The sequence below is a fragment of the Tachypleus tridentatus genome, chromosome 2 (assembly GCF_004210375.1).
Source record: "Tachypleus tridentatus isolate NWPU-2018 chromosome 2, ASM421037v1, whole genome shotgun sequence".
Classification (NCBI taxonomy): domain Eukaryota; kingdom Metazoa; phylum Arthropoda; class Merostomata; order Xiphosura; family Limulidae; genus Tachypleus; species Tachypleus tridentatus.
Window position 1 is genome coordinate 23,629,639 of NC_134826.1, and position 12,914 is coordinate 23,642,552.

At 34.1% G+C, this 12,914-nt stretch overlaps 2 protein-coding genes across 5 annotated transcripts in view; both read left to right on the plus strand.

Annotated features, from left to right (window-relative positions):
* LOC143239529 (cyclin-dependent kinase 2-like) overlaps positions 1-1,768 on the plus strand; it is a 36,640-nt gene extending 34,872 nt beyond the window's left edge. For all 4 annotated transcript variants that reach the window (XM_076480714.1, XM_076480688.1, XM_076480697.1 and 1 more), the window contains exon 8: positions 1,498-1,768. In XM_076480714.1, the coding sequence (XP_076336829.1) occupies positions 1,498-1,596 (99 nt within the window). In that variant the 3' untranslated portion in view covers positions 1,597-1,768. The remainder of the gene's footprint in view (positions 1-1,497) is intronic.
* Positions 1,769-8,251: 6,483 nt separating this feature from the next.
* The window catches only part of LOC143239548 (glutamate decarboxylase-like), an 88,366-nt gene continuing 83,703 nt past the window's right edge, over positions 8,252-12,914 (plus strand). The window contains exon 1 of the mRNA XM_076480725.1: positions 8,252-8,447. Coding sequence (XP_076336840.1) covers positions 8,390-8,447 — 58 coding nt within the window. The 5' untranslated portion in view covers positions 8,252-8,389. The remainder of the gene's footprint in view (positions 8,448-12,914) is intronic.

Sequence of the window (12,914 nt, forward strand, 5' to 3'; positions counted from 1 at the left end):
GTAGAGTTAAATTTCAAATATTTCCATTCAAGTGAAGTTTTTGAATATTTTTGTAAGTAACTATTCATCATATATTTTATGCTTTGTTGTAATTACTGTTTAGTAACTTTATGTTGTGTAATTAATTTTTTATTGTTTTAAATTTAGTTGTTACGAAGATTAACCACTTGAGCCCTCAATCATCAGCTTGTTTGTTTTTGTTTTTTTATAATGCATTTTATCGTTGTGTGGGTACTTTTGGATTATTTGGTAATAATAATACTAATTGCAATCCATGTAATAGTAACAGATTAATTTATTTCTTGAGTAAACATTTGTTACTGCCATGCTTACTTGTAGGCCTAAATTAATATTTAAAAGAAACCATAAAACTATCTAGGCCTAACTTACTTAGCTTAAATCAATAAACATACCAACATGTAACTTACTGAGTAATTCAATAACATAGTAGACACAATAACTTCTAGTACTAATACTGAATACATTTTCTTTTATTTGATTGACTCACTTATTTTACTAACTTATTAGTGTTTAACTAAGTGAATTATCTTTGATTACTCATTTTTATATCATACCCTAGTTTCTACATACTTCACAGACCTTTTTGACTCTTTAACTTTGTGATCTTTTGAGACTAGCAAATACTTAAACATTTAAAATGTTGTTTACAAAATTGTGTTATTGTTTTTGTACCGGGCTGGAAAGACATTTAATGTAATACAAAATGTACACTCTTAAGAAAATCTGTATGCTATATAAATGGTTGAAAATTATAATTGACAGCTTTATCTGTAATCTTGACATCTCAAGAAAGATCACTGTCATATTACAAGTTAACATCTGTGTTTTGTTCTGTATCAGGTATATACTATAAGCTATGTACTTTTACTATGTAAAATCACAAGGATTTTATCTCATATTTTTTAGATGAATGTAGTAAAACGTATGGGTTAAGAAGTGGCTGTTTTGTGTAACGTGTTCATATGTATCTTTCTAGGACATTATAAGCAGTAATTCCTTTTAGCTGGTCAAAATTATCTTAAGTAAACTTTATAATGGACAATTTTTGTTAATGTACAGACATACCTACATTTGAGAAAACCTCATAACCAGTTTTATGTTACAATAAATTTTTGATATATTTCAGGTGCAATTTAAAGGTAAAAAAGTGGGTAATTACACTGTGTTCTTGTACATGTAAGTAAAATACTGAAAGTTTACTTGTGTTATAGTCAGTAGTGTAATATTTAAAGTCATGAGCAAACAGTGTTATTAACATTAATTGTAGACTTTCTCTTAGCCTTGAAATCAGAGAATCCACATCGTTATAAATGGCATTCGTTAAAGTAATAAGCATAGCATCTGACATATGATGTTCTTCTGCATAATTAGGGTAGCTTAAGCCTAGATGGAAATTTAATGAACAGCAGTAAAACTTATGTATTAATGTGATCAGTAAATTTATGCACATAATAGTATATTTGTCTTTATTCACAGAAAATGTTAAAATATGAACCGAACCTCAGAATATCAGCAAAGAGCGCTCTGAGTCATCGGTATTTTCGTGACGTGACTGTCCAGCCACCACCATTGTAACTGTTGAATCAGTTTATCACAAAACCAGTATCATTATTATATGGGACCAATATTTATAGCTTTGTTATTTTATTTTAATAACTGGGTTATTTTCTGTTTGTTTTTATGAAAAACTATATTTTAAAATAAGATTGTAGTTTTTAATGAATAAATTTCCATTACTTCATATTAAGTTTGTATGTGTTTTGAAAAAAGGTTTAATTTAAAATGGTAATTGTTTTTGTATTCTCACATTTTTTACAATGATTTTACTGTACATAAAATACATTTGTTTTTATCACTGTATTTTTCTACATAACAAAAACACACAATTAAAAACGCTCACTGTATTAACTACAACGAATAGGAATGTCATTCAATTTAATATTTTCAGTTTTCTCATTAGAGACTTAACTGTTAGGAAAACTAGTGGATTTTAAAATATGTATGAATACTATAATGCTTAGACAGGATTAGTATTTTTTATATAATTCATACATTGGTTTATGACTAATTGCTTCACAGTCAATACTTATATACTTTACATGATGTTTATAATTATTGAAAGTAATAATAAGTGAACTTGCTACTTCTGAGCATTATTATGTTATTGAAATGTCTTAATATTTATTGTAGTTGGTTTTTAGTATTCATTGTAAACGTTTGTGAGATCTACAACACTTTATCTTTTATCGTTAAGTGCTCTTATTTTATTACAAATTACAACTTTACAATAAGTAAAATTCAGAGCAAGTTTTGCGATTTGATCACTGGTGAGATCATTCTGAAACACACAAGTTTCTAATGACAAAGAACACAATGGCATTTATCTTAGAAAATTAATAATGTATTTAATTTACATAATGGATAATGGTTACTCATGCATGTATATTTCAATTCACGTGACTTGGCAGACGAGTTATTTATCGCTAGACAAAAGAATAATCAAAAAAGAATTTAAGAAAACAAGGAATATGTTGAGAAAAATATTTACATGAGATTAGGAATGTGTGAAGAAATAAAGATATGCAGAGATGTGTCTGGGTATTTAGTAACTGTAGGATCATTTGATTATATTAATTAAACTTCTCTGATTTTCTTCTGCTAGTGTCAGACTCGTGCTTTCGCACTATGACATTCTATTAAAAAAAACTATTTGTTTTTACTCATATGCTGATGGACTTGAGAAGGATTTTTTTTTAGTGTTCTGTTAACCTAATCTTCAAGTTACATCATGTTTTACTTGTGTAAAAAAATGTACAGGTAATACACTGCATTTTGTAAATGTATTCTAGTGAGGTGTATTTGTTATACAGTTTTCTTAACATCTGTTTAATTTTTATTCCAGGGGTAAAAACATCTAGGTTTTATATTAAGGTTATGTTTATGTGCTAGTCCTTTCGAAATTGCTGATAGAGATACCCTAATATTTCCTATATATAGATGTTGCAGGTAATTAGGTTTTCTTTGTTTTATAGACTGAATTTTTTTTGTTAAATGCTTCTTGTCTGTATTTTTAAATATTTCTGTTAGGAAACTTGTTAACGTTAGTGATGCATTTAATCAAATACACACCTTTATAGGTGTTTTCTGTGGTACATATAGTTTATGGTAAACTAAGGAGGCTTTTTAGAGTGCCTAGTTTCTGGTGGATTACATCATTTGAAAGCCAATGTATGTGATTTCTACTGTGTTTATCTATGAATATTTAATGGTGAAACCTTTGGTGGTTTGTATGGTACTAACATTTAAAGAATATATTGTCATGTAGTTTTTCCTGTTTGTTTTTCATTTGTTGCTATGAATTGTGTGTCTTTATGTAGGTGGTTTATATGTTGGAAAAAAGCTTTTCATCTGGATCTGTAAAATCCCCAAAAAATGTCATTTACATTTTATTTCTTTATTTTTTAAATTTTCGCCAAAGCTACATGAGGGCTATCTGCGCTAGCCGTTCCTAATTTAACAGTGTAAGACTAGAGGACAGGCAATTAGTCATCCTCACCCACTGCCAACTCTTGGGCTACTATTTTATCAATGAATAATGGGATTGACTACACATTACAACACCCCACGGCTGAAAGGGCGAACATGTTTGGTGTGGCAGGTATTCGAACCTGCGACCCTCAGATTACGAGTTGAGCGCCTCAACCACCTGGCCATGTCAGGAATACATTTTTAAAAATACGGAAGTGGCTATGGCCTGCTATTTTATTTGATGTAGGAAAAGTTTGGCCAAAGTGCTTGTTAATAGATTTCCTATGGCAAGTCCGTGTAACAGAAGGAAGGTAAACTTTCTTAGTTGTAACGCTTACATGTTTTTAGTGTTAATTCTCTTTCTAGGTTCTTGTATGTGTCCCCTCTGGGCAAGCTGTAAGTCTTCGACAACACTAAAATCAGGGATTCGATTCCCTTCGGTGGACACAGCAAAGCTGCTATAGTAAAACACACAACCTAATTTCTGTGGTTAGTTGTATTGCTTCACGACAAGGGGTTTGAGGGAATAGGTTTAGGAAATCAAAACTAACCATAATGGCGTTACTGCCTAAACTATATAAATGTTGTAAACGGCGTGTAGCGTTTTTTTAATTTTCGAAACATAAGGTTCTAAAATATAATTAAAGTATTTAACATGGTGTTCTAAGTCGGTACATATGTAAAGAATTATGAGGTTGGATGGTAATAGACTAATAGTTTTTCTATATATAGAACCAACTTCAACGAAACTTTTATGGTGTGATGGTTTGAGACAAAAGACATTAATGGGTGTTAACAACTCTCTCTCTCCATCCCCCCTTATTGCTATTATTGAACATTTGTTATTTTTGATGTGAGTTAACGTCAACAAAATAAATAGATGGCGTCACGTTCTTAAGCAAAAATATTAAATCTATAATAACACACACAAAGTGTGAAGGTAAGGCAAAGAAGCGTCTCAAAGTGCTCGCTAACACTGTCTATGGAGGAATTCAGTAAATAAAACGGCCGACACTATTTCTATAGTGCATAAACTTTGTTGAAGATGTATTACAAAACCCACCATAACGCTGACACAAACAGCAGTTTTGTAAGTTACACCCACTTCCTACGTTGACCTGTGGCGTTTTAACTTCGGCACGTAAGACGCATTCTGCAGCCAATAACCGTCAGTTAATTGATCATGTGAAACTGAAAGGAAATTTAGGATTTGCCTGTTGAAAGGGATAATAGAAAACGCCCCTACGAACACATTTTTTTAGCTACCTCTTCCTACAAAGTCACCCTGACTATTGCACATTGTAATAATGTTATAAATTAGTTGTGTGAAAGTTAAAACTGTGTCGTTAATCATAGTATTTATACCACATGTTATTAAAGTCGTAACCTAAACAAATAACGAGTATGCTAACTTTTTAATAATATTTTTTATAGTTTTCTCAGTTTTTATTGTGTGTTGGGTTAAGACCAATATTTGACTGCATAAACTTAGATATGTCGTTCAATATATTTACCGTTAAGGTTTTGTTTGTTTTGAATTTCGCGCAAAGCTACACGAGGACTATCTGCGCTGAATAATTAGGTTGGCTCATATGGGGTATAAGAGATAAAATTGAAGAAAAGCATCACAAGTTTAAGGCCTGGCATGGCCTAGCGCGTAAGGCGTGCGACTCGTAATCCGAGGGTCGCGGGTTCGCGTCGCGCCAAACATGCTCGCCCTTTCAGTCGTGGGGGCGTTATAATGTGACGGTCAATCCCACTATTTCGTTGGTAAAAGAGTAGCCCAAGAGTTGGCGGTGGGTGGTGATGACTAGCTCCCTTCCCTCTAGTCTTACACTAGAGGTGGGCAGAGCACAGGTAGCCTGTTATGTGTCTTTGTGCTTTATAGTTATCATGCAATTTCGTTGTTAAAAGGCGAATCTAATAATAAGACGATGATATGTTAATATTAACATCCGATTAGAACAAGCTACTTGGAGTAAAGATAAACATGAACCTGGTGATGAGTATAGTTTATCGACTATACTGTTCTTTCTTATTACAATTAGAACGCATTGTTTCATCAGTTGTGCATTCTTGCTGTTAACATTAATTTCGGCCGTAAACCCAATAATACCTCGACAATTTCGGTCACCTTAAGATATTTAGGTTAGTCCCAACTCTGTTTGCTAAGTTATCAATGCAGAATAATGTCTACAGTGAAAAAAACAAAAATATTTATAACGTATCAAGGGGAAGAGTCTAAGTTCCTTACTTATGGAACACACAAATGCTAGGTTTTAGCTTCAGGTGTTGTCGTAGGCTTAATACATGAAAAACTTTATGGAAATCATGATATAGATATTTCTGAGAGACACTTTTTTTTCATTTCTGTTCTCTCACAACGTTGAAATGTGTTTTTTTTATTTTATTTTGATGTCTGATAAGTAAGAAGTTGGTGTTCCACTCCTCTTCAGAGACTGAGTACGGATAGAATGAGTTATAAGAAGTTGTATTTTAAACGTATTTTGGTATCAAATGTATCTGACCAATGAGGAGTTGAAGTGGTTAGGTTTGTTTGTTTTTAATTTCGCGCAAAGCTACACGAAGTCTATCTGCGCTAGCCGTTCCTAATTTAGCAGTATAAAACTAGAGGGAAGGCAATTAATCATCACCATCCACCGCCAACTCTTGGGCTACTCTTTTACCAACGAATAGTGTGATTGACCGTCATATTATAACGCCCCCACGGCTGAAAGGGTAAACATGTTTGGTGCGACGGGGATTCGAACTCGCGATCCTCGGATTACGAGCCGAGTGCCTTAACTACTACGCCATGCCAGGCCAAACTGGTTAGGTTCTGCGTGGTGTGGACATGTGATGCCTTCTTAAAAATACCTAAAAGTGAGAGGCAGAGGCTTTTGGATAAGAAATAGTCAAAATCGTAATTGTGATATATGGTTTGCAGATATGTTTCTTAACTTGGTTCAAACTGCATTGAACAGGGCGTGGCCCACTTATTATGGTACCAGTGGTTGCGAATACAGTGTTTGTATCCCGTTATCGCAAAAATAAGTGCACAGAAATTATAAAGATGATTCTTAAATCTCACTGTTCGATCTGACAAGTGCAACCACACAGTTGGTAATGGGTGGTGTTTACCAGCCACCATTCCTGTAGTCAGTCACTTCTAAATTATGGATAGCTCGTCCAGACAGCCCTCGAATAACTTTACTTGAAATTCAACAAAACAAATAAACAATGAACTATCTACATTGTGCTCACCGAAGGGTTGAACCTCGTATTTGAGCGATACATGCCCTGTAATATATGGCTGAACTACGAAGTTGGTGGGGACATGTGGAAACAGAAGCTCTGTTAGTTTGAAGGTGTGTGTATTATAACAATTATCACATGAAACATCTCTGTTTTATATTGTTATTTTCACAAACATTATTTTAAGAAAGGATGATAAGGTAATATCTTATTTCGAAACTGCATGAAAATGATTTTACGTGTATAAAGGAATAGCTTTTATGACGCAAGAAAAAGTCATATTTCTATGTAAAGAATTACTTATGGCGTATTCGTAAGTCATTTTAAAACTAAATAATTTTAGTACTTATGTTACAATATACTATAATCAGCAATTGTTCTTTTGGGTTATCGGCTGTATATGATTTTCCTTTGAAACGGTCAGGGATTCGAATACCTGTCACACAAATATGTTCTCCCTTTCAGCTGGGAACGTTATAATGTTACGGTCAATCCCATTATTCATTGGTAAAAGAGTAGCTCAAACGTTGGCGGTGGATGGTGATGACAAGCTGCCTTCCCTCTAGTCTCACACTGCTAAATTAGGGACGGCTAACGCAGATAGCCCTTGGTAGCTTTGCGTGAAATTCAAAACAAACAAAATAAATCTTTGGTAAAGTTACAGTAGCGAAGATTGTGAACTGTGTAACAGTAGGAACATATAAATACAGTTTTGCTATGGTTCATGTACTGAAACAACAGTTTTAAGTTTCCAGCTTATAACTGCCCTAAAACAATTTTACTCCCACTATTTGTATGTGACCCTAGAATGAATAACCCTGGACATATATTCGAGTGTTCGGTGCCATACCTTTATCGAAAATCTTGAAAATACGTTACTTCTGTAAGTGTAATTTTGATTTAATTTTTATTGTCTTAATATATTATCTACTCAATTTTAAGTCTGTGAAACACGACTTCCACTTATCATTGAACATCGTTCTTATTAAAAATTTGCTACGCTGCAAACGATAAACCAAAGTTATAATTAAATTAGTTTGTTCTTTTCAGTAAAACAAAACAATGTTACAATAATCACCAACAGAACGTGACTGTTACGGTAAAATAACTATCAGTCTATCATCTTCATTGTAACAATTGTGAACGTCATAAGCACATTAGTTACGTCACTGTCTTCAACCTTTCTAGACTTTTATGAAAAAAAAAAAAAGTTTATACACTTCTACGACGACGTAAATCTCAACCTACACTCAATGGGCTGGATTTGGAACGCAAAGCTTGGACAATTACTTGTGCGTTTCTGAGAATACGGGGGTGGATAGCAAGGGCGTGGAAAATACGTGATTTCTAGCTTTGATTGGAGAAGATGAGTGACGTCATGCATAGTTAACGAATAACGTTCAACTTGTGATAAATCACTATAAGAACTTCTGTATTTGACAGACAGTGGTAAACGTAGTGAAGGGCGTGACAGATTTTGTCTTGCGTAACTCTTAAATAGACGTCGAGCATTTCGGTAGTTGCTGAAAGCACAAACCACGGTTCTTCGATAGTTTCTCGTCGGAAACTGTGTCCAAGTTCCAAAATGAACGCTCAACCTTTCAAACATGCAAAGAAGGAGATGGAAAAATTGCTATATACAGGTAGGTAACTGTTTCCAAGCGTTTGATTTTACATTTTTAATTTATAAAATATAAATAAATCTTGCTTGTTCCACTGATTTATTGAAAAAATTAATATGATATATTTAATTTATTTTTAGAATTTATAGTGTGTGCTGAAGGTATGTTGTCGTTTGGTAATAAAGTTACGAAAAAAACAAACAAAAAACTCCTCTACTTCAAACCATAATAGAAAATACATTTTTCCTAATATGTCACCATTGGGATTTTATCAGGGTTGATACTACAAGAGCCGTTTATCAGGGTTGATACTACAAGAGCCGTTTATCTGGGTTGGTACTACAAGAGCCGTTTATCTGGGTTGGTACTACAAGAGCCGTTTATCACGGTTGGTACTACAAGAGCTGTTTGTTGTGAAAGTACACGTTAGTTTATTAAACTACTATTGTTACACTGTTATTCCAAACGTTTGTAACATGTTTTTAACAATATTGTTGTCTCACAAATGTTCTAATATTGTAATATAATTACAATATTTACTATATTACTACTCTCCCTTTCAGTATGTATTACTTATGTGAAATATAAAAATAAAAACGTGTTTAATATGTTTGGCCACAAAATAAACAATAACTGAAACAGTTGAGAACCGATCTTTTGAGTTGAATTGTTTGTTTGTTTTTGGAATTTCGCACAAAGCTACTCGAGGGCTATCTGTGCTAGCCGTCCCTAATTTAGCAGTGTAAGACTGGAGGGAAGGCAGCTAGTCATCACCACCCACCGCCAACTCTTGGGCTACTCCTTTACCAACGAAAAGTGGGATTGACCGTAACATTATAACGCCCCCACGGTTGGGAGGGCGAGCATGTTTGGCGCGACCCTCAGATTACGATTTGCGCGCCTTACGCGCTTGGCCATGCCGGGCCCTTTTGAGTTGAAAGGATACAAACTTTTCTAACCGTGTAAAAAATAAAAACTCAAGTTATATACTTTATAATTGACGCTACAAATACATAGTCCCGTCTGTAGAATATTAGTAGGGAAAAGTAGTTTTAAGGCTGTGTTATATTCTATTGTACGTAAGTGTTAACCAACAGGTTATAATATTAAGGGTGCTGCTGGATGTGATGTGTTCCAATGGATGTTTAGTTTCATGTACCCTTCGTTGTCTTAGTTCGTTTTCGGATTTTCTTCGTTGGTTAATTTCTCTCTTTAAAATCTTTAGTTTGTTGTTAGCTAGCAACTGTAAATAGGGTTTGGTTATCTACTTTTGAGGTTCTGTGTTTATTTAGAAAGTGTTCTATTAGAATGGTTCTATGTTGTACAGGTTTATAAACCATGTTAATATATTCCGAGATGCATGTGTAAAGGTCTTTCGGTTTCTTCTATACATGTTTCTCCACGTATACTGCACATGATTTGATTAATTACGTTTATTATGTAGCATTACCTTGTTTTGTGTCACATTTTGCTTTCTACTATAAGTGAAATACCTGTTATTTCGGGGCTTTACCTGATTTTTGCGTTATGTTAATTATCAATTGTGATTGTTTTTAAAGGCGTTACGAATTCCTGGTTGTTATTATGCTTATGAAATAAATGTTCGCTGAAGGTTTGTTTTGCAATGAGACGCATTATTTTCAAGTCTATTGTTTTTTGTTGTTAAGAAACATTATTTAATGTAGTATTCAATATTTCTGTTTTGTGTTAAAGTATTTGTGCTCTATTTAAATTACATTAAACAGTTTCTACTTATTCTCATACTTAGTTCTATTACTAAGTATCAACGATTTGGTTGATGTGATATGTAAGGAAGAAGCATCAGCTTATTTCGTATTTGATTAAACATAGAACTACGTCACCGTCCGTCTTGAACGTTTAGGGTTAAGAAGGATGAATTGGGAAATCTATTGGGTAACTGTGGTGTAAACTTGATTGATGGGTAGGAGTTATTTAGGAAGTAGTTAAAGTTCTGTAGTATTTCTTTTTGAAGATTACGCATGTCAAGTATGTCGTCGATGTATCTATGCAACACTTCTGGAGGTAAACCTGCTTTGTTTCCATATGGGTAAAGAACTTTTGCTTCTAGTGTGAGATTGACTATTCATTGACTGTTGACTGTTGTTCTATTGTCACCCATAGATGCTTCTTTCTTTTATTTGTGAAAAGTGTCTCTGAATTTCTGTTAAACAGAAAAACAATTAAGCACTGTCCGGATAATTTGTGAGCTGATGTTCGCTGGAAATGTGAATTACTTAAATGGGAAGATGGTAGCGTTATCTTTTTCTTCTTCTATAGTTATGGATGGATACAAGACGAATACGTTTAAGATAAACAAAATGGAGTCCTTGTATGTGTTAATCGTGTTGGAGAGTTTTGTCTAAGAGGACTTTTGTTTCAGAGCTGTAGGCTTTAAAGGCAAATTTTGTTTATGGTCTATCTGCGCTAGCCGTCCCTAATTTAGCAGTGTAAGACTAGAGGAAATACAGCTAGTCATCACCACCTATCACCAACTCTTGGACTACTCTTTTACCAACGAATAGTGGGATTGACCGTCATATTATAACGGCCCCGCGGCGATAAAGAGGGAACATGTGTGGTTCAATGGGGATTCGAACCCGCAACCCTCAAATTACGAATCGAGTGCCTTAACCACCTAGCTGGGCCTTATGGTCTTTAGGGACTTCATACTGTTCCAGGTATACAGTTCTTTGAGGGTTTCATATTAGTTGTATAACAAGTTGGATTTTGTGAGGGAAAATCTTGTCGTTGTCAGAATAGATCGTTGTGATGTTTTAAAGTTGTGTCAGGACAGATTGTTGCTCCGTGTTAAATTCGAATGTTGTCAGAATAGGTGTTTCGTATGTATTAACTTCGAACATTAAAATAAAAGGTATGTAAAGTCTGATCTTTGAATCACGATTTCGTTTAAAACGGTTTTTTCTCCCATTTTATTGATATATGACGTAACCGTTCTTAGAACATACAGTATATGCACTTTTGTGCAAGAACAGGCATATCGAAATTTTGTTTGTTTTTTTAATTTTGCGCAAAGCTACAGAACGACTATCTGCGCTAGTCGTCCTTAATGTAGCAGTGTAAGACAAGAGGGAAGGCAGCTAGCTCATCATCACCCACCGCCAACTCTTGGGCTATTCTTTTACTAGCTAATAGTAGGATTGACCGACACATCATAGCGCCCCCACAGCTGAAAGGGCGAGCATGTTTGGCGCGACCCTCAGATTACGAGTCGAGTACCTTCACTGCCCGGCAATAACGGGTCTAATTGATAAGAAAGTGTTGAAATGGCGAGCGTGTTTGGTGTGATGGGGATTCAAACACGTGACCCTAGGATTGCGAGTCCAGTGCCTTAACCACCTGACTGTGCCGGGCCATTCGAAATTTTGTATCCAATTTATAAGTCAAACATATAAATCAGCGGTGTTTGATGAGATTAATGGATTTGGTAGATTTTACAAGTATAAGAATTTGTACATTTTTTTCTCATGTTATTAATCATTAAGTAAATCAAGTTTTATGAGAGGTAAGAGTTTAAAACTAACCCTAGAATTTGAGTAAAATAGGTTTACAAAAACAAAATATCTCAACGCGAAAAACTTGTTACAAGAAGTAACTGTCTTATTATGTAACATCAGAAGTTTTCTTTTAAATAAGATATCACAAACTATCTGCACAAAATCCTAAATATCTGACAAATATGGAATCATCAACACAGGGTCAAAACGGTATGTCTGTGGACTCCGCTAGCAACCGGGTTTCGATACCCATGGTGGGCAGAACATACGTAGCTTTTTGTGTATCTTTGTAGTTAATTTTAAACAAACAATCAATCACTCAACTGACCGTATGTAGGTTGTATTCATCATTGGCTGAACTTAGCTAATTTGCTGAATATCTGTTAACTATCCATTATTCGGTCGGTTCTCCAATTTAATATATTAGACCAAATTACTGTACCTGATAATTTATAGAATCAGGTCTGTGGAACTTGTAAAATGATACTATAATTATTGTATATCCAGTAGTAGAACTGTAGATACAATGATCCTGTTATTGTATGTTTTCTTATTATTTTGATTATTGTGGTTTATAAAATGGGTTAGAAATAATCGACTTCACAAAAGAGGTTGAATGTAAATAAATAGGGAAATATTTTAATATGGTATATATACACTGCTGGCCAAAGTCTTAAAGCCAATGAACATAAAGAAAAAACATGCATTTTGCGTTGTTAGACTCAACCACTCATTTGAGTAGAGCTTCAAAAGATGAAAATAAGAAAAGGGGGGAAAAAAAAGCTTTTTTATCATTCAATAGGGAAAATGTGAACACTATGAAATTAGCCCAAATACTAGCTGGTCAAATATTTAAAACAATACCAAAAAGAAGTCCTAAACAGGGTAGGAAATGTTCAACAACAGGTCTCAGAAGTGAGTTGCACGGCAGTCATTGCGAATAACTTCAAAC